Here is a 22,150-nt window from a genome sequence, read left to right on the forward strand (position 1 = left end):
CACTGACTTGTCGACTCAAGCAAGTGATTCAGGTTTGCACAACGCCTCCCTCCCTGATGGGGAACCCACGCCCCTCTCTCTACCATTGGCTGCCAGTAGTTGCTGTTGCAAATGTTGGTATCATTCTGCTGCTGAGGTTGTTGTTGTATTTGCTGGTGTTTTCCTCCGGCTGAGGTTGTTGAATTTGTTGGTGTTTGAATCTCCTGCTGATCTGTTGTTGAATTTGTTGGCCTTGTTCTCCTGCTGAGGTAGTTGTTGTGTTGGTTGGTGTTTTCCCTGCTGAGGTTTTTGTTGTACTTGTTGTTTTCTTCCCTGCTTAAATTGTTGTTCAATTCGGTTTTTGCATGCTGAGGTTGTTGTTGTATTTTTGGTGTTTTTCTTTCCCTGCTGAGGTTATTTTCTCTTTTTTAATTCATTCATGGGATTTTGGGCGATGCTGGTTGAGGTCAGCATTTATTGTCCATCCCTAATTGCCCCTTCAGAAGGTGGTGGTGAGCTGCCTTCTTGAACCACTGCAGTCCATGTAGTGTAGGTACACCCACAGTGCTGTTAGGAAGGGAGTTTCAGGATTTTGACCCACAGTTAGTGAAGGAACAGCCGATATAGTTCCAAGTCACGATGGTGTGTGACTTGGAGGAGAACCTGCAAGTGGTGGTGTTCCCATGCATCTGCTGCCCTTGTCCTTCGAGGTGGTAGAGGTTGCGGGTTTGGAAGGTGTTGACGGAGGGAGCCTTGGAAATTGCTGCAGTGCATCTTGCAGATGGTACACACTGCTGACACTGAGCATCAGTGGTGGAGGGAGTGAATGTTTGTAGATGGGGTGCCAATCAAGCGGGCTGCTTTGTCCTGGACGGTGTCGAGCTTCTTGAGTGTTGTTGGAGCTGCACCCATCCAGGCAAATGGACAGTATTCCATCACACTCCTGACTTGTGCCTTGTAGATGGTTAACAGGCTTTGGGGAGTCAGGAGGTGAGTTACTGGCTGCAGGATTCCTAGCCTCTGACCTGCTCTTGTAGCCACAGTATTTATATGGCTACTCCAGTTCAGATTCTGTTCAATGGCAATCCCCAGGATGTTGATAGTGGGGGATTCAGCGATGGTAATGCCATTGAATGTCAAAGGGAGATGGTTATATTCTCTCTTGTTGTAGATGGTCAATGCGTGGCACTTGTGTGGCACGAATGTTACTTGCCACTTATCAGCCCAAGCCTGGATGTTGTCCAGGTCTTGCTACATCTGAACACAGGCTGCTTCAGAATCTGAGCTGTCACGAATGATGCTGAACATTGTGAAGTCATCAGTGAACATCCCCACTCTGAGCTTATGATTGAAGGGAATTTCATTTATGAAGCAGTTGGAGATGGTGGAACAGGACGTACCCGGGGATGGCGATAGCGAGGTCTGTGACATTGTCTGTAAGGCATGATTCCCTGAGTATGACTATGTCAGGTTGTTGCTTGACAGCTCTCCCAACCTTGGCACAAGGCCCGAAATGTTTGTAAGGAGGACCGTGCAGATTCAACATGTTGTTGCATCTGCTGCTGTGTTTCACCTGCTGAAGTTGTCTTTGTTGCTTTTCTCCTCCTGACGCACTTCTTGAATTCTGTTGGTGTTTTTTTCTCCTCCTGACATTGGTTGGTGAGCTTTTTTTTGCCAACGTTGCTTCTGAATTTGTTGGTGTTTTCCCTCGCTGAGGCTGTTGTTGCATTTGTTGATGCTTTTCGTGCTGAGGTTTTTGTTGCATTTGTTGTATTGCCCAGAGGAGGTTACAGAGATAAGGAGGGTTGTTGGGCTGGAGGAGGTTACAGTGATAGGGAGTATTGTAGGGGCTGGAGGAGGTTACAGTGATAGGGAGTATTGTAGGGGCTGGAGGAAGTGACAGAGAGAGGGAGGGATGTAGGGCTCGAGGAAGTTTCAGAGATAGAGAGCATTGTCGGGGCTGGAGGAGGTTACAGAAATAGGGAAGCTTGTCGGGGGCTGGAGGGGGTTACAGAGACAGGGATAATTGTCACTGTTCATCGAGTGTACTCAGTGTTAACCCCAGTATCATTCTGGTGAATCTCAGCTGTATCTGGTCTAAGGCAAACAGCTGCTTGTTGAGGAAGGTGCCCAGACTGTGTGCAATATTCCAGATGTAGTCGAACCAGAGCCTCCTACAACTGTGGCATTACCTCCAAACCCTTTGTATTGTGGCTTCTTCCATTAATCACACGTTCCATAATGCATGACTGGATGCACGCATACACCAAACACACACTCCCAACTCTCTCTCCCCCACCCCCTCTCTCTCCTCAGTTTGTTTGACTATGTTGTTAGTTGTGCATCTTTGTCCTTCAGCTGATCGTATCTGTGCCTCTGATATGAAGAGTCTATTGTTCTCAGTCCTTGACAAACACAATAGCTTCCTGCTTTGTAAAAGTTGACATTATCCTAGTTGACACACGGCACAACATTCAAATCTGTTAGTCCCAGGGAATGCAAATATCAAAGCCGGCTCAGAAGTGTTAATGAGTCCATTGTGGGACTGAATGAATATCTGACAACCTGGCATGGACTCAGGGGCACTGACAGAATCAGCAATCCAGAGAGAATGGAAACTGTGGAAACTATCAAGGACTAGGCGTTGGACATGGGCTGGTTGGAACTGAGATGCACATTCAGACGCCCCTTTTCACAGGCAGTGTAACATTGAGTAACAATGTGCTGCAAGGTGATTGTGATTACTGAGGGGACAGTGACATTGTGATTCTGTCACAGGAATATTATCTGGAGCCCTGGACTGACTGCACTGCCCAATGTGCTAATGATCTAACAGAGAAATGTGGGGACAGACGAATCCTACCCCATCAGAAACAAATCCTAGAATAGTACAACAGAGGGAGGCCATTCGGCCCATCGAAGGTTTGTCATCTCTTTCGAAAATCAACCCAGTTAATCCAACTCCGCTCTCTTTCACCATTTCCCTCAATTAATTCCCCTTCAAGTATTGAGCCAATTCCCTTTTTGAATAATACCATTGAATTTCCACCACCCTATCAGACATTGCCCTCCAAATCCAAACCACTCATGATATTAAAAAACATTTATCCTCATGTCACCTCTGGTACCTTTGCCCATCACATTAAAGCTGTGCCCTCTGGTGATCTATCGAATCTCCCCTTAACCTTCTCTGCTCTAAGGAGAACGTCCCTTTCTAGCCCAGTCTTTTTACTTGACTGAAATTCCTCACCAACTTCACCATCCGAGCAAATCTCTTCTGCACCCTCTCCAAAGCCTGCAGGTCTTTCCGAAAGTGTGGTGCCCTGAATTGGGCACAATGTTCCAACAGGGACCGAGCTGGTGTTTTGTACAGGTTTGGCATGACTCCGGGAGTTTTGTACTTGACCTATCTATTTACAAAGCCCAGACTGCAATATGATTTATTAATCGCTTTCTCAACCTACCCTGCCACCTTTAAATATTCCTGCACAAGCACCCCCAGGTCTCTCTGTTCTTGCACCACTTCACAAATTGTATTGTTTCATCTCTCCTCATTCTTGCTGTCAAAATCAAACATATCAAAGACTAATCCCACCCATATCTGGGACAAATTACCTGCTTATTATTATTCAGTCAGTCATGACAATGGTCTGCCAGTAACTCTATAAAGTTTACATACAACACTTTTCCTTCCATAAAACAACATCCTGGGTGGTTCTTGTATTGAAGTTTATACCTGAAGCCCACTGCTATCTCAATGTTAGCAGGTGAGGAGCAGTCAGTGACTGAGACATTAACATCTGGTCAGGGACCCCTCACAATATCCCATGTCCTGAATACTCAAACACTCTCTCACTGAGAAATTTATGTCCTCCTCATTCTGGTTTGTATGTGTTACTAACGCTGTATCTGTGCTATTTCGGAGATGGTATCACTGTCGCTGATGTGAGGATTTCCTTGTTCTCATTCTGTGACTATATTCTGAAAAACAGAATCATTTACTTTAACCCCAACGACCTCAGGGAGGAAAATGGATGTCTGATCATTTGTCTCTCTGGAACATCTTGTTTCTCTGCCCCCTCTCATCATCCCCCCAATACTGACCCACTACTGATAAGAGAGGCATGTCTCCTGTGAATATTCTCTCCCTAATACTTAGTGTCTATGAAATATCAAATATACACAGCCAACTGGCAAATACTAACTTTAATATTCAGAGTCCCAGCCCCAGGCTCCAATCTCCCTACACCCTTCCTGTTGGGTAACTGAAGACAAGTTATGTTGCAACAACAAAGCTCCGTGGGTTAGCATGGTCCCAGGAGAAATATTAATTTGGTTTATTATGGCAGCTACTTTAACCAAAAGGCCTTCGTTTGCATAGATTATGTAATGTCATTCATCATTACTAAATGTTAATATTTCAGCCAACCAGCACTGCAGTCAATCCGTCGTGGTGTATATAGGGGTTGGAGCTGTCACTGAGACTGACACTGTTCACAGCAGAGTGGACCCGAGACTGAGGAGCAAGCAGCTGGAACTGAACCCACTGCATCTCCCACCCAGCGACATCTACTTTGGAGACTTTGGTAAGCAGTCGGGTATGGGAGGACTGTTAGAAAAAGCAAAGGAGTTTGTCACTTGCTAGGTGTTGACCCAGGGGGAGTGTGTCCTGCTTTTCCTGAAACAACATCATCCTCAGTAATAACCTTTGTCAGAAATTCAAAGAGGTTTGTTTCAGGGATGCAGGAGACAGACCTGGAGGAGAGAGTCAGGAACACATGTGGTTTATTCATAAAAGCTTTGGAGAGTGGAAAGGGTGAAGGATTGGAGTCAAGTTCCTGATGTTTAACAAGAACATGTAGCTGAGCTCACCTCTGTCTGTAAGAGCCCCAGTGAGAGAGAGATAATTAGATGGAGCTCACCTCTCTAAAACAGATATACTGACGAACTCCTCGGCAACTCCCTATTTAATATTCCCTCCAATTGCACGATTCCTTTAGCTCTCTCAAATGTTTGTCTTGTGTTTCCCTTTCCAGGATCTCACCAGTAAGATGTGGACTCTGCTGATCATTCTGGGTTACCTGAGTGAGTAACTTTCATTCTCGACAAAGTTCACCCCCAGTACAACTAGAACAAGCTGTGTTTATTCAAACCGTTACATAGAATAATCTCCCAAGATGTTGCACAGAAATCTGATTGAAGAAATGTCTGACACGGCAGGGAAGGAGATGACTGGAGGGCTGACTGTTAGTTTAAAAGAGCAGACGGAGGTGGAGAGGCAGAAAGGTTTAGGAGGCTGGACATCTTGAAGCCACATCAGACACTGCTGGAGGAAAGGGAGTGGAGGGAAGTTCTACAGGAGGCTTGGGTCAGAGAAACAGAGAGTTGGTGAAGATTACAGAAATGAGGTGGGAGAGGGTGGAGAGGTCATGAAAGAATTTGAACAGGAAGATGGAAGTTGTACATCAAAGGCGTTTGCAGCTGTGAACCAATGTGGGTCAGAGAGCACATGTGTGATGTGTGACTTAAACTTTCTGCAAGATAACATACAACAGCAGTGTGTTGGAGGAGACCTGACTTCTGGAAAGTGGAAGCTGGGAGGCTGGTCAGGAGTGGATTAGAAGATTTGACTGTCTAGAAGGTAGAGGGTTTTTGGTAGAGGATTGGCTGAGGCAAAATCAGTGATGGTGGATATTACGGAGGTTGTAATTGGATGTCCTTGTGATGAGGAGGCTACAGGGAAGGAAGCTGGGCACAGTCGGAAGCTGATGAGAAATTGGAGAGGGACAAGATAGATTCTCGGGATACCCTAGAGGTAACAGTGCTGGAGTGGGTAGGGAAGACACTGCAGGAGATTCTCTGGCTGAGACTAGACTGGGTTGAGTGGAAATAGGCCAGAGCAGTTCCACCCAGCTGGACATGGAAGGAGTGGTGTTGGCAGAGGGTAGTGTGGTGAATTGTGTCAAAGACTGCCGACAATTCGAGAAGGATGATCTGAAACAGTATTGCTGACTTGGCTCTTGCAGCTTCACTGCTGCTCAAACCCTTTACGAGTTATTTGGTAACTCTAGACTTGACTATTCCAAAGACCTCCTGGCTGATCTCTCACATTCCACCTTCCGTTCATTGAGGTCATCCAGTATGATACTGCCCAAGTCCCGTTCACTTTCATCTCCGTGCTCACTGACCTACACTGGCTCCCGTTTAAGCAAGGCCTGGATTTCAATATTCTCACAATCGTTTCCAGATCCTTCTATCACCTCGCCGTTCCCTACCGCTGACAGAATCTCCAACCCCACAACCCTGGAGATCTCTGCGCTCCTCTAATTCAGGCCTCTTGAATATTCCCGATTCGAATCCCTTCCACCATTGGCAGCTGTGCCTTCACCTGCCGAGGCTTAACGCCATGGAATTCTATCCCTCAACTTCTCCGTCTCTCCACCTCTCTTTCATCCTTTCAGACACTCCATAAAACCTACCTCTTTGACAGAGCATTTGGCCACCTGCCCGACCAGCTGCTTCTGTGGATCGGTGTCAGTTCGGGATGGTAACACACCGATGAAGTGCTTTGGGACATTTTATTACATCAAAGGCACTACAGAAATGCAGGTTGTTGTTGGTTTTGAGACTACACGTTCCCTCTCCAGGACCCACCAGTCACACTGGGTCGTTTGTGCTCCACCTGGCAGTTCTCGCTCCTCCTCCACTTTACATTTTTCCTACTGGGATGAAGTGAAGCTGAGATATTTACTGCTTTCTGTTACCTGAGAGCTGGTGGTTAATCTAGAATAGGGAGGACTGTCTGTGAGCAGTGAGTTAGAAGGGGAGGCTGAGCTGGGAAACAGATGGAAACCCAGTTTAGAGAAGGAGGACATTTTCCAGCTTCAATCTGGGGGGTTTTGACCAGGGCGGAGGGTGAAACTGAGACTATTGGTATTTCGGGAGGGTACAAGGCGCTGTGCAACATTAACTGCACTTTATATTAACATTAAACATCTTTCTGTCACTCAGTCACAGACTCCACACTCACTGACCCGTGTGTAAATCACACAGTCCTGGACCAGCCCTGGAGGAGCATCGATTGTACTGGGACTGAGTGCTCCGGTCAGGTGAAATGCGATGATAATCTTGCTCAAGGATGGTACAGATTTAAAAGGTAATGTAAAGGAACAAATTCTGGGTAAATCAGTTAATGAGGGAGGAGTAAGGGATTTCCCCCAGTTTCTGGTACTCTCTGCTGGTACCAGTCTCTCTAAAATTTAATATTTACCATCAGTTCAGGGGCTGACTCTGTGATTATTGTTTCAGTTCTGGTGGATGGAAGATTCCGGAGACTGCTGTCCCAGATTTTCACTGCTCTACACATGTTACAGGCTGGTTACAGGGTAATTTCAGCCTTTATAATATCAGATTTATATTCACTGTTCAGCACTGTTCACATGGGTTACAGTCTTCAATATTTATAAACTCTCATTTCAGGTTCCCATCCCAGCGTGGAACAGGGGGAAGTAACGAGGACAGTTTGTTTATACTGGCGTGGAAATCCCTGCCACAAGGTCCATGAGATAAAGATCAAAAACTGCAGCAGTTACTTCGTTTATGATCTGAAGTCGTCGTTTTATTGCGCTGCATATTGTACAGGTACATTGATGCTTCTATATCATCCAGAGGGTGATTCTGGGATGTCCCGTGTCACCCACAGAAATGAGACTGTTTACTCACTCCCCTCCTTATTGTTAGGGACACAGTGAATAAAGGATCTGAAACACAAAGTGTACTTCACTGAAACTCTAGGGAACTGAACCAGACTCTGCTGTCTCTGTCCATCAGACACTCTGATCCTTGCAGTGTTCATGGCTCACGTCAGGTCCCCACTACAGTGCTGGATACCTCACACTCCCTCTCCAGGAAACAATGTTGACGAGGAGTAGGATTGGATAGACGAGGCTTTGATAAAGATGAAAATTTGACATTGTCTGGACTCGAGTACTAAATACACGAGCTCTTCGGGTTTTCTCCACTCTGCCCTCTTCCTTTATTACAGATCCAGAGACTGCCGCAGCTGAGGAACCCGAGGAACAAACAACTCGAGAATCCACCAGGGGATCATCGTCTACCCCAGCGGTGTCTGGAACATCAGGTATCCCCCTTGTGGGGTCCATTCGAAACAGATTCCACACCCAATGTTACATCATAGAAGATCAGTCCTGGAGATCATCCAGTCTCTTACTGAGGGAGTGAGATGGAGTGACTGCGGGAAGTGGGATGGAGTGACTGAGGGGAGTGGGATGGGGTGACTGAGGGAAGTGGGATGGAGTGACTGAGGTGAGTGGGATGGGGTGACTGAGGGGAGTGGGATGTGTTGACTGAGGGGACTGGGATGCAGTGACTAAGGAGAGTGGGATGATGCAATTGAGGGGAGTGGAATACAGAGACTGAGGGGAGTGGGATGTCGTGACTGAGGGGAGTGGGATGCACTGACTGAGAGAAGTGGGATGCACTGACTGAGAGGAGTGGGATGCACTGACTGAGGAGAGTGGGATGCAGTGACTGAGGGGAATGGGATGCAGTAATTGAGGGGAGTGGGATGTAGTGACGGAGGAGAGTGGGATGTAGAGGCTGAGAGGATTGGGATGCAGTGACTGGGGAGTGGAATGCACTGATTGAGGGGTGTGGGATGCAGTGACTGAGGGGAGTGGGCTGCAGTGACTGAGCGGAGTGGCATGCACTGATTGAGGGGAGTGGGATGCACTGATTGAGGGGAGTGGGATGCAGTGACTGAGAGGAGTGGGATGCAGTGGCTGAGGGGAGTGGGATGGGGTGACTGAGGGGAGTGGGATGTGGTGATTGAGGGCAGTGGGTTGCAGTGACTGAGGGGAGTGGGATGCAGTGACTGAGGGGAGTGGGATGATGTAATTGAGCGGAGTGGGATGCAGTAATTCAGGGGAGCGCGATGTAGAGACTGAGGGGAGTGGAATGCACTGACTGAGGGGTGTGGGATGCAGTGACGGAGGGGAGTGGGATGATGTAATTGAGGGGAGTGGTATTTAGTGACTAAGGGGATTGAGAAGATGTGATTGCGGGGAGTGGGATGCAATGACTGAGGGCAGTGACATTTTATGACTGGGGAAAATGTAATGCAGTTCCTGTGCCAACTGGGATGCGGTGAGTGTGGACAGTGGATTGTCTCACAATGGTTTTTATATACACTAGCATCTGTGATTTACTGTACTCTAATCTATCCAGTTCGAGCTTTCTCTCACTCCTTCTCTCCCCCATGTTTCTCTTCCTTTATTACACATCCAGAGACTTCAACAACTGCAAGAACCAAGGAGCAAACAACTCCACACTCCATTGAGAAATCACCATCTAACCCAATCGATATTTTCACCTCAGGTGTCAGTATTGTGTTGATCAATCAGGACGGGTTGACTCTTGCACTGACTGCCTGATTTGGGTGAATGGAATCTACCGCACAGGAAGAGGCCACTCGGCCCCTCTTGCTACTCCTCTTCATCCAACCTTATCCTTCTTTTCCTTTCTCCCTCAGGTGTTTAACCAGATATACCTTAGATTTCATTGCCCTGGACAATTCAGGATTAATTCTACATTCTCACTACACCTTGATGTACTTGTCCATAGTTCACTGAAGGCAGCAGCACAGGTAGATCATGTGGTTTGGAAGGCATATGGGATACTTGCCTGTCTTAGCCGAGGCACAGAATATAAGAGCAGGGCGGTTATGATGGAGCTGTACAAAACGCTAGTTTGGCCACAGCTGGAGTACTGAGAACAGTTCTGGGCACCACACTAAAGGAAGGATGTGATTGCACTGGAGAGGGTGCAGAGGAGATTCACCAGGAGGTTGCCTGGGCTGGAGCATTTCAGCTGTGAAGAGAGGCTGGATAGGCTATGGTTGTTTTCCTTAGAGCAGAGAAGGCTGAGGGGGGACCTGATTGAGGTATACAAAATTATGCGGGGCATTGATTTGTTAGATTGGAAGAAACTATTTCCCTTAGCGGAGGGGTCAGTAACCAGGGGGAATAGACTTAAGATAAAAGGCAAGAGGTTTATAGGGGATTTGAGGAAACAGATTTTCACCCTGAGGGTGGTTGGAATCTGGAACACACTGTCTGAAGAGGAGGTAGAGGCAGGAACCCTCACAACATTTAATAAGTATTTAGATAAGCACTTGAAACGCCGCAGCATACATGATTACGGGCCAAGTGCTGGAAAATGGGATTAGAATAGCTCCATGCTTGATGATCGGCATGGACACGATGGGCCGAAGGGCCTGTTTCCATGCTGGATAATTGTATGAGTCTAGGGCTGTGACGCACTTTTGAGTAAAGAGGCTTCCTCTGAAATCACCACTGGATTTACTTGTGACTGTTTTATTTTCTATCCCTCTCCCTCCACCCTCCTCTCCCACTGCCTCTTTCTGCACTTACTGTCAGTATCTCTTTTGCTCTCCGTGTATCTTTCTCTTTATATCTCTATATTTGCTCTCTCTCTCTCTGCCATTTTCACTCAGTCTCTGTCGATCTCTATCTGACAATTTTGTTTTCCCTCTGTCTCTCTCTTTATCTCTGTAACTCACTGCTCTCCCCCTTTCGCTTCTTCTCTCGCTGTCTGTATCTGTTGCTCTCACTCTCGGACTCTTTCTTGATCTCTCACATTTTCTATCGTTCTCTTTCTTCTCATTTTTCTCTCCCTCTGTTGCCCTCTTTCACTCTGTCTCCCACTCTCACTGTCTCTAACTCTCACACATTATCTCTCACTCACAGTGACTGAGGGCAGTGGGATGCATTGACTGAGGGGAGTGGGATGCATTGACTGAGGGGAGTGGGATGTAGTGACTAAGGGGAGTGCAATGTAATGGCAGAGGATGGTGGGGTGTAGTGACTGAGAAGAGTGGGATAGACTGATGGAGGTGAATGGAATGCAATGACTGAGGGGACTGGGATGGAGTGGCTGAGCGGAGTTGTGTGAAAGGTTTGAGGGGAGTGGGTTGCAGTGAATGAGGGGAGTGGAATACTGTGGAATGAGGGGAGTGGAATACTGTGACTGATATTAGATCCAGAGAGTGAGGGAGAGTGGGAGGCAGTGACGGAGGGGCTTGGGATTCCGTGACTGAGGGCAGTGCGATGGCCTGACTGAGGGAGTGGGATGTTGTGACTGAGGGAAGTGGGAGTGCGAGTTAGAGCCTGAGAGTAGTGGGATGTAGTGACAGAGGGAGGTGGGATGCAGTGACTGAGGGGAGTGGGATAGACTAACGGAGCTGAGTGGGATGTAGTGACCTATGGGAGTGGGATGCGGTGACTGAGGGGAGTGGAATGTAGAGACCGAGGGTTGTGGGTTACACAGGCTGAGGGGAGTGTAATACAGTGACTGAGGGGAGTGTGATACAGTGACTGAGGGGAGTGGGATACAGTGACTGAGGGGAGTGGGATACAGCGACTGAGGGGAGTAGGATACAGCGACTGAGGGGGAGTGGGATACATCGAGTAAGGGGCATGGGACACAGCGACTGAGGGGAGTGGGATACAGTGACTGAGGGGAGTGGGATACAGTAATGTAGTGATCAGGATGGAAGATGATGGATTTATAAAGATTGATATCTCACTTTCTCCTGACACTAGTACCATCCTGTTGAAATGTTGTGTTTTTCTCCATCTCTCACTCTGCAATGTTTCCCTCCCTTTCTAACAGAGCCCATGACTTCCCAAACTCAGGAATCTGAGGAACAATCGACTGGGGAATCCACTGAGGTTTCATCCTCTATCCCAGTGGGCTCTGGAACCCCAGGTATCTGCCGTGCCGGATTATAATTACAGAATGATGGAATCAGAGACTGGTTACAGCACAGAAAGAGGCCATTCAGCCCATCGTCACCGTGCCAGCTCTCTGCCAGTGCAATCCACCTACTCCCACTTCTGCCATTTCCCCATCACCCTGCAGATTGTTTCTCCTATGATAATTTTCCAATTCCCTTTTGAAAGCCTCAATTGAACCTGCCTCCAGTGCACTCTCAGGCAGTGCATTCCAGACCCTAACCACTCGCTGTGTGAAAAGATTTTCCTGTCTCTGTTGCTACTTTTACCAATCACCTAAAACCGGTGTCCTCTGGTTCTGGATTCTCCCACCAATGGGAACAGTTTCTCCCTGTCTGCTCTGTCCACATCCCTCGTGATTTTGAAAACCTCGATCAAATCTTCTCTTAATCTTCTCTTCTCCAGGGAGAACAGCCCCATCTTCTCCAATCTATCCAAGTAACTGACGTCCCTCATCCTGGGAAACATTCTTGTAAATCATCTCCGCACCCTCTCGAATACCTTAACATCCTTTCTAAGTATTAACCGCTCTCTCGACCTGTCTTGCCACCTTCAATGATCTGTGCACATGTGCCCCCAGGTCCCTCTGCCCCTGCACCCCTTTACAATTGTATCCTTTATTTTATATTGCCTCTCCTCCTTCTTCCGACCAAAATGCATCACTTCACAATTCTCTGCATTAAATTTCATCTGCCACTTGCCTGCCCATTCCACAGGTCTGCTTAAGTCCACTTGAAGTCCATCACTATCCTTCTCACTGTTCACAACACTTCCAGGTCTTGTGCCCTCCACAAATAAGGTTGTTGAGCTGCAGGCGCAGATAGCCACGTGGAAATATGCTGTTGTGGCAATAACCGAGTCCTGGTTCTAAGAGAGGCAGGACTGGGTAGTGAATATTCCTGACTACAAGGTGTTCAGGAAAGAGAGGGGAGGAAGGAAAGGAGGAGGGGCATCAGTATTGTTTAAGGGGAGAATTACAGTGCTGGAAGGAGTTGATGTCGCAGAGGAACCAAGGATAGAATCCATCAGATTAAAGTGAAACAACGAAAGAAATACCATGACCTTTCTGGGTGTATGTTCTAGGCCAACAACTAGTGGGAAAGATATAGATGAACAGATTTGCATAGAGCAACCAAGAGATGCAAGAGTTAAAGTGTAGATATATCATTGGGCAATAATTATCTGAATATAGTCTGGAATAGTAATAGTGTAAAGGGCACAGAGGGACAAGAGTTTCTCGAATATGTTAAGGAGAATTTCCTACGTCAGTTTGTTTCCAGTCCAACGAGGAAGGAGGCATTGTTGGATCTGATTCTGGGAAATGAGGTTGGACAAGTGAATTAAGGGTCAGCCGGGGAACATTTGGGGACAGTGACCAGCGTATCATATGGTTTAGGTTGGCAATGGAAAGTGACAAGGAGAAATCCAGAGGAAAGATAATTCATTGAGGGAGAACCAATCTCAATGGAGTGAGAACAGATCTGACCCAAATAAACTGGAATCATATTACAGAGTCCCACACTGTGATGCCTGAAGTGCTCATTCCAAGAGACGCATCCAGTCTCTTAATGATGGAGTGTGGGGCAATGATAGAGGGCAGTTGGAAAACAGTGACTGAGGGGAGAGGGATCTCGTGACTGAGGGGGGCGGGGTGGGATGCAGTGACCGAGGGGATTGGGATGCAGTGACTGAGGGCAGCGGGACATAGTGACTGAGGGCAGTGGGACATAGTGACTGAGGGCAGTGAGATTTAGTGACTGAAGGGAGTGTGATGTATTGACTGTGCGCATTGGGATACAGTGACTGAGGAGATTGGGATACAGTGTCTGAGGAGATTGGGATACAGTGTCTGAGGGGAGTGTGATGCAGCAACTGAGGGGAGTGTGATACAGTCAATGAGGGGAGAGCGATACAGTGACTGAGGGAACGGTGATACAGTTACTGAGGGAAGTGTGATACACTGACTGAGGGAAGAGCGATACAGTGAGAAAGGGGAGTGTGATACAGGGACTGAGGGAGTGTGACATAGTGACTGAGGGGAGAATGATACAGCGACTGAGGGGAGAGTGATACAGCGACTATGGCAGTGTGATACAGTGACTGAGGGGAGTGTGATACAGGGACTGAGGGGAGTGGAATACAGTGACTGAAGGGAGTGTGATACAGTGACTGAGGGGATGGGACACAGTGACTGAGGGGAGTGTGATGCAGCGACTGAGGAGAGTGTGATACAGCGACTGAGGGGCGTGTGATTCAGTGACTGAGGGGAGTGTGGAACAGTGACTGAGAGGAGTGTGATACATTGACTGAGGGGAGTGCGATACAGTGACTGAGGGGAGTGGGATCGGGCGACTGAGATGACTGTGATACAGTGACTGAGATGAGTGTGATGCAGTGACTGAGGGGAGTGTGATAGAGACAGAGGGGAGTGTGACGCCGTGACTGAGGGGAGTTTGACACAATAATGTAGGGAACAGATGGAAGACTATGGTTTTATAAAGATTGATATCTGACATTCTCCTGACACTAGTACCATCCTGTTGACCTATTGTGTTATCCTCCATGTCTCACTCTGCAATGTCTCCCTCCCTTTATTACAGAACCCGTGACTTACCAAACTCAGGAATCCGAGGAACAATCGACTGCAGAATCCACTGAGGGGCCCTCCTCTATCCCAGCGGGCTCTGGAAGCTCAGGTATCTGCCTTGTGGGGTTATCATCGCAGAATCATGGAATCATAAACCGGTTACAGCACAGAAAGAGGCCGTTCAGACAATCGTCACCGTGCCAGCTCTCTGCCTGAGCAACTCAACTACTCCCACTCCTGCCATTTGGCCATCTCCCTGCAGATTGTTTCTCCTGTGATAATTATCCAATTCCCTTTTGAAAGCCTCAATTGAACCTGCCTCCAGCACAGTCTCAGGCAGTGCATTCCAGACCCTAACCACTCGCTGTGTGAAAAGATTTCCCTGTCTCTGTTGCTACTTTTACCACTCACTTAAAGCCGGTGCCCTCTGGTTCTGGATCCTCCCACCAATGGGAACAATTTCTCCCTGTCTACTCTGTCCACATCCCTCGTGATTTTGAACATCTCGATTAAATCTCTTCTTAATCTTCTCTTCTCCAGGGACAAGAGCCCCAGCTTCTCCAATGTATCCATGTAACTGACGTCCCTCATCCCAGGAACCATTCTCGTAAATCATTTCCGCACCCTCTCGAATACCTTCACATCCTTCCGAACGTATTAACCGCTCTCTGGACCTGTCTTGCCACCTTCAATGATTTGTGCACACGTACGCCCAGGTCCCTCTGCCCCTGCACCCCCTTTGCAATTGTATCCTTTATTTTATATTGCCTCTCCTCGTTCGTCCGACCAAAATGAATCACTTCACAATTCTCTGCGTTAAGTTTCATCTGCCACTGTCTGCCAATCCCACCAGCCTGTCTATAACCTCCTGACGTCTATCACTATCCTCCTCACAGTTTACAATACTTCCAGGTTTTGTGTCATCTGCAAATTTTGAAATTGTGGCATGTACGCCCCAGTCTATGTCATTAATATACATCAGGGAAAACAGGGGTCCGAGCAATATTACAGATCAAAACACAGATGCACAGAGAATTAGGAGGAACAGATAACACTGGAGTAGAAAAGAGTAACGTATTAGACAGGGACAGTGTAAGAGGGAAGGTGATGAGCTGTAAATTCAGTTCAATGTGTGTGTATATGAGAATGCAATGAGAGTGGTAAAAAAGGTTGTTGAGCTGCAGGCGCAGATAGCCATGTGGAAATATGATGTTGTGGCAATAACAGAGTCCTGGCTCTAAGAGGGGCAGGACCTGGTAGTGAATATTCCTGACTACAAGGTGCTCAGGAAAGGGAGGGATGGAAGGAAAGGAGGAGGGATATCAGTATTGATAAAGAGGAACATTACAGTGCTGGAAAGAGATGATGTCGGAGAGGAACCAAGGATAGAATCCATCAGATTAGAATGAAACAAGGAAAGAAATACCATTACCTTTCTGGGTGTATTCTATAGGCCAACAAGTAGTGGGAAAGATATAGAGGAACAGATTTGCATGGAGCAACCAAGAAGTGCAAGAGTTAAAGTGTAGATATATCGTTGGGCTTTAGTTATCTGAATATAGACTGGGATAGTAATAGTGTAAAGGGCAGAGAGGGACAAGAATTTCTAGAGTGTGTCCAGAAGTATTCCCTCCGTCAGTTTGTTTCCAGTCCAACGAGGAAGGAGGCATTACTGGATCTGGTTCTGGGAAATGTGGTTGGATAAGTGAATTATGGGTCAGTCGGGGAACATTTAGGGGACAGTGACCATCATATCATGTGGTTTAGGTTGGCAATGGAAAAGGATAATGAGAAATCCGGAGGAAAGATAATTCATTGAGGGAGAACCAATCTCAGTAGAGTGAGAACAGATCTGACCCAAATAAACTGGAATCATATTATAGACACACATAGTGTGATACCTGACGTGCTCAGTCTCAGTGACCCATCCAGTCTCTTACTGATGGAGTGTGGGGAAATGACAGAGGGCAGTGGGATATAATGACCGAGGGGAGTGGGATGTACTGTCTCAGGGGTGAAGGATGTAATACTGAGGGGAGAGGGATATAGTGACTGTGGGCAGTGGGATATAGTGAGTGAGGGGAGAGGGATGCAGTGACTGAGGGGAATGGGACATCGTGACTGAGGGGAGTTGGATATAGTGACTGTGGGCAGTGGGACATAGTGATTGAGGGTACTGTGATAAAGTGACTGAGGGGAGTATGATACAGTCACTGAGGGGAGTGGGATGCTGCGACTGAGGGCTGTTTGATAGTGTGACTATGGGGAGTGGGATACAGTGACTGAGAGGAGTGTGATACAGTGACTGAGAGAGTGTGATGCAGTGACTGAGGGGCGTGTGATGCAGTGACTGAGGGGAGTGTAATACAGCGACTGAGGAGAGTCTGATACAGCGACTGAGGGGAGTGAGATACAGCGACTGGCGTGTGTGTGATACAGTGACTGAGGTGAGTGTGATACAGTGAGTGAGGGGAGTGTGATATAGGGACTGAGGTGATTGTGATAGAGTGACTGAGGGGAATGTGATACAGTGACTGAGGGGAGTGTGATATAGTGACTGAGGTGAGTGTGATGCAGTGACTGAGGGGAGCGTGACGCCGTGACTGAGGGGAGTGTGACACAGTAATGTATTGAACAGGATGGAAGATTATGGATTTGTAAAGATTGTTATCTGTCATTCTCCTGACACGAGCACCATCCTGTTGACCTGATGTGTGTTTCTCCATGTCTCACTTGGCAATGTCTCCCTCCCTTTATGACAGAACCCGTGACTTCCCAAACTCAGGAATCCGAGGAACAATCGACTAGAGAATCTACTGAGGTTTCATCCTCCACCCCAGCGGGCTCTGGAAGCTCAGGTACCTGCCTTGTGGGGTTATCATCGCAGAATCATGGAATCAGAGACTGGTTACAGCACAGAAAGAGCCCGTAGAGCCCATCGTCACTGTGACAGCTCGATGCCTGTGCAACTAACCTACTCCCACTCCTGCTATTTCCCCGTCGCACTGCAGATTGTTTCGCCAATGACAATTTTCCAATTCCCTTTTGAAAGCCTCAATTGAACCTACCTCCAGCACACTCTCAGGCAGTGCATTTCAGATCCTAACCACACGCTGTGTGAAAAGGTTTTACTGTCTCTGTTGTAATTTTTACCACTCACCTAAAACCGGTGCCCTCTAGTTCTGGATCCTCCCACCAATGGGACTTAGGGCTGTGGGATATAGTGAGTGAGGGGAGAGGGATGTAGTGACTGAGGGGAGTGGGACATAGTGACTTAGGGTAGTGGGATATAGTGAGTGAGGGGAGAAGGATGTAGTGACTGAGGGGAGTGGGACATAGTGACTGAGGGGAGTGGGATGTAGTTACTGAGGGCAGTAGGACATAGTGATTGAGGGCAGTGGGAAATAGTCATCGAGGTGTGCGGAACATAGTGACTGAGGGCAGTGGAATATAATGAATGAGGACAGTGGGACATATTGTCTGAGGGCAGAGGGATATAGTCATTGTGGGGAGTGGGATATAGTCATTGGGGGCAGTGGGACATAGTCACTGAGGGCAGTGGGACATAGTGACTGAGGTCAGTGGGATATAGTCATTGAGGGGAGTGGGATATAGTCATTGAGGGCAGTGGGACATAGTCACTGAGGTGAGTGTGATATAGTGACTGATGGGATAGGTATGCAGTGATTGAGGGCAGTGGGATATAGTGACTGAGGGCAGTGGTATGTATTCACTGCACGGAGTGGGATGTGGTAGCTGCGGAGAGTGGGATGCAGTGACTGAGGTGAGTGGGATACAGTGACTGAGGGGAGTGGGATACAGCGACTGAGGGTAGTATGATACAGTGACTGAGGGGAGTGTGACACAGTGTCTGAGGGGAGTATGATACAGTCACTGAGGGGAGTGTGATGCAGCGACTGAGGGTAGTGTGATCCAGTGACAGAGGGAGTGTGAAACAGTGACAGAGGGGAGTGTGATGCAGTGACTGAGGGGAGTGTGATGGAGACTGAGGGGAGCGTGACGCCGTGACTGAGGGGAGTGTGACATAGTAATGTAGTGAACAGGATGGAAGATAATGGTTTTATAAAGATTGTTATCTGTCATTCTCCTCACACGAGCACCATCCTGTTGACCTGATGTGTTTTTCTCCATGTCTCACTTTGCAATGTCTCCCTCCATTTATAACAGAACCCGTGACTTCCAAAACTCAGGAATCCGAGGAACAATCGACCAGAGAATCTACTGAGGTTTCATCCTCCACCCCAGCGGGCTCCGGAAGCTCAGGTACCTGTCTTGTGGGGTCATCATCGCAGAATCATGGTATCAGAGACTGGTTACAGCACAGGAAGAGGCCATTGAGCCCATCGTCACCGTGACAGCTCTATGCCTGTGCAACTCACCTACTGCCACTCGGGCCATTTCCCCGTCGCACTGCAGATTGTTTCTCCTATGACAATTTTCCAATTCTCTTTTGAAAGCCTCAATTAAACCTGCCTCCAGCACACTCTCAGGCAGTGCATTTCAGATCCTAACCACACGCTGTGTGAAAAGATTTTCCTGTCTCTGTTGTGACATTTACCACTAACCTAAAACCGGTGCCCTCCAGTTCTGGATCCTCGCACCAATGGGACTCAGGGGAGTGGGACATAGTTACTGAGGAGAGAGGGATGCATTGACTGAGGGGAGAAGGTTGCACTGACCGAGGGGAGTGGGATATAGTGACTGAGGGAAGTGGGACATAGTGACTGAGGGCAGTGGGATATAGTGAGTGAGGGGAGAGTGATGTAGTGACTGAGGGAAGTGGGACATAGTGACTGAGGGGAGTGGGATGTAGTGACTGAGGGAAGTTGGACATAGTGATTGAGGGCAGTGGGATGTAGTGACTGAGGGGAGTGAGACATAGTGAATGAGGGGAGAGGGATATAGTGACTGTGGGGAGTGGGACAAAGTGACTGAGGGGTGTGGGATATAGTTATTGAGGGCAGTAGGACATAGTGATTGAGCGCAGTGGGATATAGTCAGTGAGGGGCGAGGGATATAGTGACTGAGGGGAGTGGGACATAGTGACTGAGGACAGTGGGACATAGTGACTGAGGGCTGTGGGATATAGTGACTGAGGGGATTGGGATATAGTCATTCAGGGCAGTGGGACACAGTGACTGAGTGCAATGGTACATAGTGACTGAGGGCAGAGGGACATAGTGACTGAGGTGAGTGGGACATAGTCACTGAGGTGAGTGGGATATAGTCATTGAGGACAGTGGGACATAGTGACTGAGGGCAGTGGGATACAGTGAGTGAGGGGAGAGGGATATAGTGACTGTGGGGAGTGGGACAAAGTGACAGAGGGGAGTTGGATTTAGTTACTGAGGGCAGTAGGACATAGTGATTGCGCGCAGTGGGATATAGTCATTGAGGGGCGAGGGATATAGTGACTGAGGGGAGTGGGATATAGTCATTGAGGGCAGTGGGACACAGTGACTGAGGGCAATGGTACATAGTAACTGAGGGCAGTGGGACATCGTGACTGAGGTGAGTGGGACATAGTCACTGAGGTGAGTGGGATATAGTCATTGAGGACAGTGGGACATAGTGACTGAGGGCAGTGGGACATAGTGACTGAGGGAAGTGTGATATAGTGACTGAGGGCATTAGGACATAGTGACTGAGGGGAGTGGGATATAGTCATTGAGGGCAGTGGGACATAGTGACTGAAGGCAGTGGGATATAGTGACTGAGGGCTGTGGGACATAGTGATTGAGGGGAGTGGGACACAGTCACTGAGGTGAGTGGGATATAGTGACTGATGGGAGAGGGATGCAGTGATTGAGGGCAGTGGGATGTAGTAACTGAGCGGAGTGGGACGTAGTGACTGAGGGCCGTGGGATATAGTGACTTAGGGCAGTGGGATGCATTGACTTTGCGGAGTGGGATGTGGTAACTGCGGAGAGTGGGATGTAGTGACTGAGGTGAGTGGGATACAGTGACTGAGGGGAGTGGGATACAGAGACTGAGGGTAGTATGATACAGTGTCTGAGGGGAGTGGGATACAGCAACTGAGGGGAGTGTGATACAGTCACTGAGGGTAGTGTGATACAGTGTCTGAGGGGAGTATGAAACAGTCACTGAGGGGAGTGTGATGCAGCGACTGAGGGTAGTGTGATACAGTGTCTGAGGGGAACTTGACACAGTGACAGAGGGTAGTGTGATGCAGTGACAGAGGGAGTGTGATACAGTGACAGAGGGGAGTGTGATACAGTGAGTGAGGGGAGTGTGATACAGTGACTGAGGGGAATGTGATACAGTGACTGAGGGGAGTGTGATACAATGACAGAGGAAGTGTGATACAGTGACAGAGTGGAGTCTGACACAGTGAGTGAGGGGAGTGTGATACAGTGACTGAGGGGTGTGTGATACAGTGTCTGAGGGGAGTGTGATGCAGTGTCTGAGGGGAGTGTGATGCAGTGTCTGAGGGGAGTGCGATACAGTGACTGAGGGGAATGTGATACATGACTGAGGGGAGTGTGATACAGAGTCTGAGGGGAGTATGAAACAGTCACTGAGGGGAGTGTGATGCAGCGACTGAGGGTAGTATGATACAGTGTCTGAGGGGAACTTGTTACAGTGACTGAGGTTAGTGTGATGCAGTGACAGAGAGAGTGTGATACAGTGAGTGAGGGGAGTGTGATACAGTGACTGAGGGGAGTGTGATACAATGACAGAGGAAGTGTGATACAGTGACAGAGTGGAGTCTGACACAGTGAGTGAGGGGAGTGTGATACAGTGACTAAGGGGAGTGTGATGCAGTGACAGAGGGAAGTGTGATACTGTGACTGAGCGAGTGTGACACAGTGACTGAGGGGAGTGTGATGGAGTGACTCAAGGACTGTGATACAGTGTCTGAGGGGAGTAGGATACGGTCACTGAGGGGAGTGGGATGCAGCGACTGAGTGTACTGTGACACCGTGACTGAGGGGAGTATGATACAGTCACTGAGGGGAGTGGGATGCAGCGAATGAGGGTAGTGTGATCGAGTGACTGTGGGGAGTGGAATACATTGACTGAGAGGAATGTGATATAGTGACTGAGGGAAGTGTGATACAGTGACTGAGAGAGTGTGATGCAGTGACTGAGGGGAGTGTGATGCAGTGACTGAGGTGAGTGTGATACAGTGACTGAGGTGAGTGGGATACAGTGAGTGAGGGGAGTATGATATAGTGACTGAGGTGAGTGTGATGCAGTGACCGCTGGGAGTGTGATGCAGTGACTGCTGGGAGTGTGATACAGTGACTGAGGGGAGTGTGACGCAGTAATGTAGTGAACAGGATGGAAGATAATGGTTTTATAAAGATTGTTATCTGTCATTCTCCTGACACGAGCACCATCCTGTTGACCTGATGTGTTTTTCTCCATGTCTCACTTTGCAATATCTCCCTCCCTTCAATACAGAACCCGTGACTTCCCAAACTCAGGAATCCGAGGAACAATCAACTAGAGAATCTACTGAGGTTTCATCCTCCACCCCAGCGGGCTCTGGAAGCTCAGGTACCTGTCATGTGGGGTCATCATCGCAGAATCATGGTATCGGAGACTGGTTACAGAACAGGAAGAGGCCATTGAGCCCATCGTCACCTTGACAGCTCTATGCTTGTGCAACTCATCTACTCCCACTCCTGCAATTTCCCCGTCGCACTGCAGATTATTTCTCCAATGACAATTTTCCAATTCCCTTTTGAAAGCCTCAATTGAA

At 48.1% G+C, this 22,150-nt stretch overlaps 1 protein-coding gene across 1 annotated transcript; it reads left to right on the top strand.

The window, feature by feature from the left end:
• The first annotated feature begins 5,156 nt into the window (after window positions 1-5,156).
• Window positions 5,157-22,037, top strand: LOC137361201 (uncharacterized). Its single transcript, XM_068026121.1, has 9 exons — window positions 5,157-5,265; window positions 6,991-7,135; window positions 7,288-7,364; window positions 7,459-7,620; window positions 8,024-8,119; window positions 11,692-11,787; window positions 14,414-14,509; window positions 18,589-18,684; window positions 21,850-22,037. Exons 1-9 carry the CDS (start codon window positions 5,157-5,159, stop codon window positions 22,035-22,037), a joined length of 1,065 nt encoding a protein of 354 aa, XP_067882222.1.
• The last annotated feature ends 113 nt before the right edge of the window (window positions 22,038-22,150 follow it).

Source organism: Heterodontus francisci, unplaced genomic scaffold, assembly GCF_036365525.1.
Source record: "Heterodontus francisci isolate sHetFra1 unplaced genomic scaffold, sHetFra1.hap1 HAP1_SCAFFOLD_349, whole genome shotgun sequence".
NCBI classification, from domain to species: Eukaryota; Metazoa; Chordata; class Chondrichthyes; order Heterodontiformes; family Heterodontidae; genus Heterodontus; species Heterodontus francisci.

Coding starts and splice junctions, on each gene's coding strand:
- LOC137361201 (XM_068026121.1), top strand. CDS start 5,157: ATGTTGCACAGAAATCTGATTGAAGAAATGTCTGACACGGCAGGGAAG. Junction 7,365..7,458: donor TGTTACAGGCTGGTTACAGG/GTAATTTCAGCC, acceptor CTCTCATTTCAG/GTTCCCATCCCAGCGTGGAA. Junction 7,621..8,023: donor TTGCGCTGCATATTGTACAG/GTACATTGATGC, acceptor CCTTTATTACAG/ATCCAGAGACTGCCGCAGCT.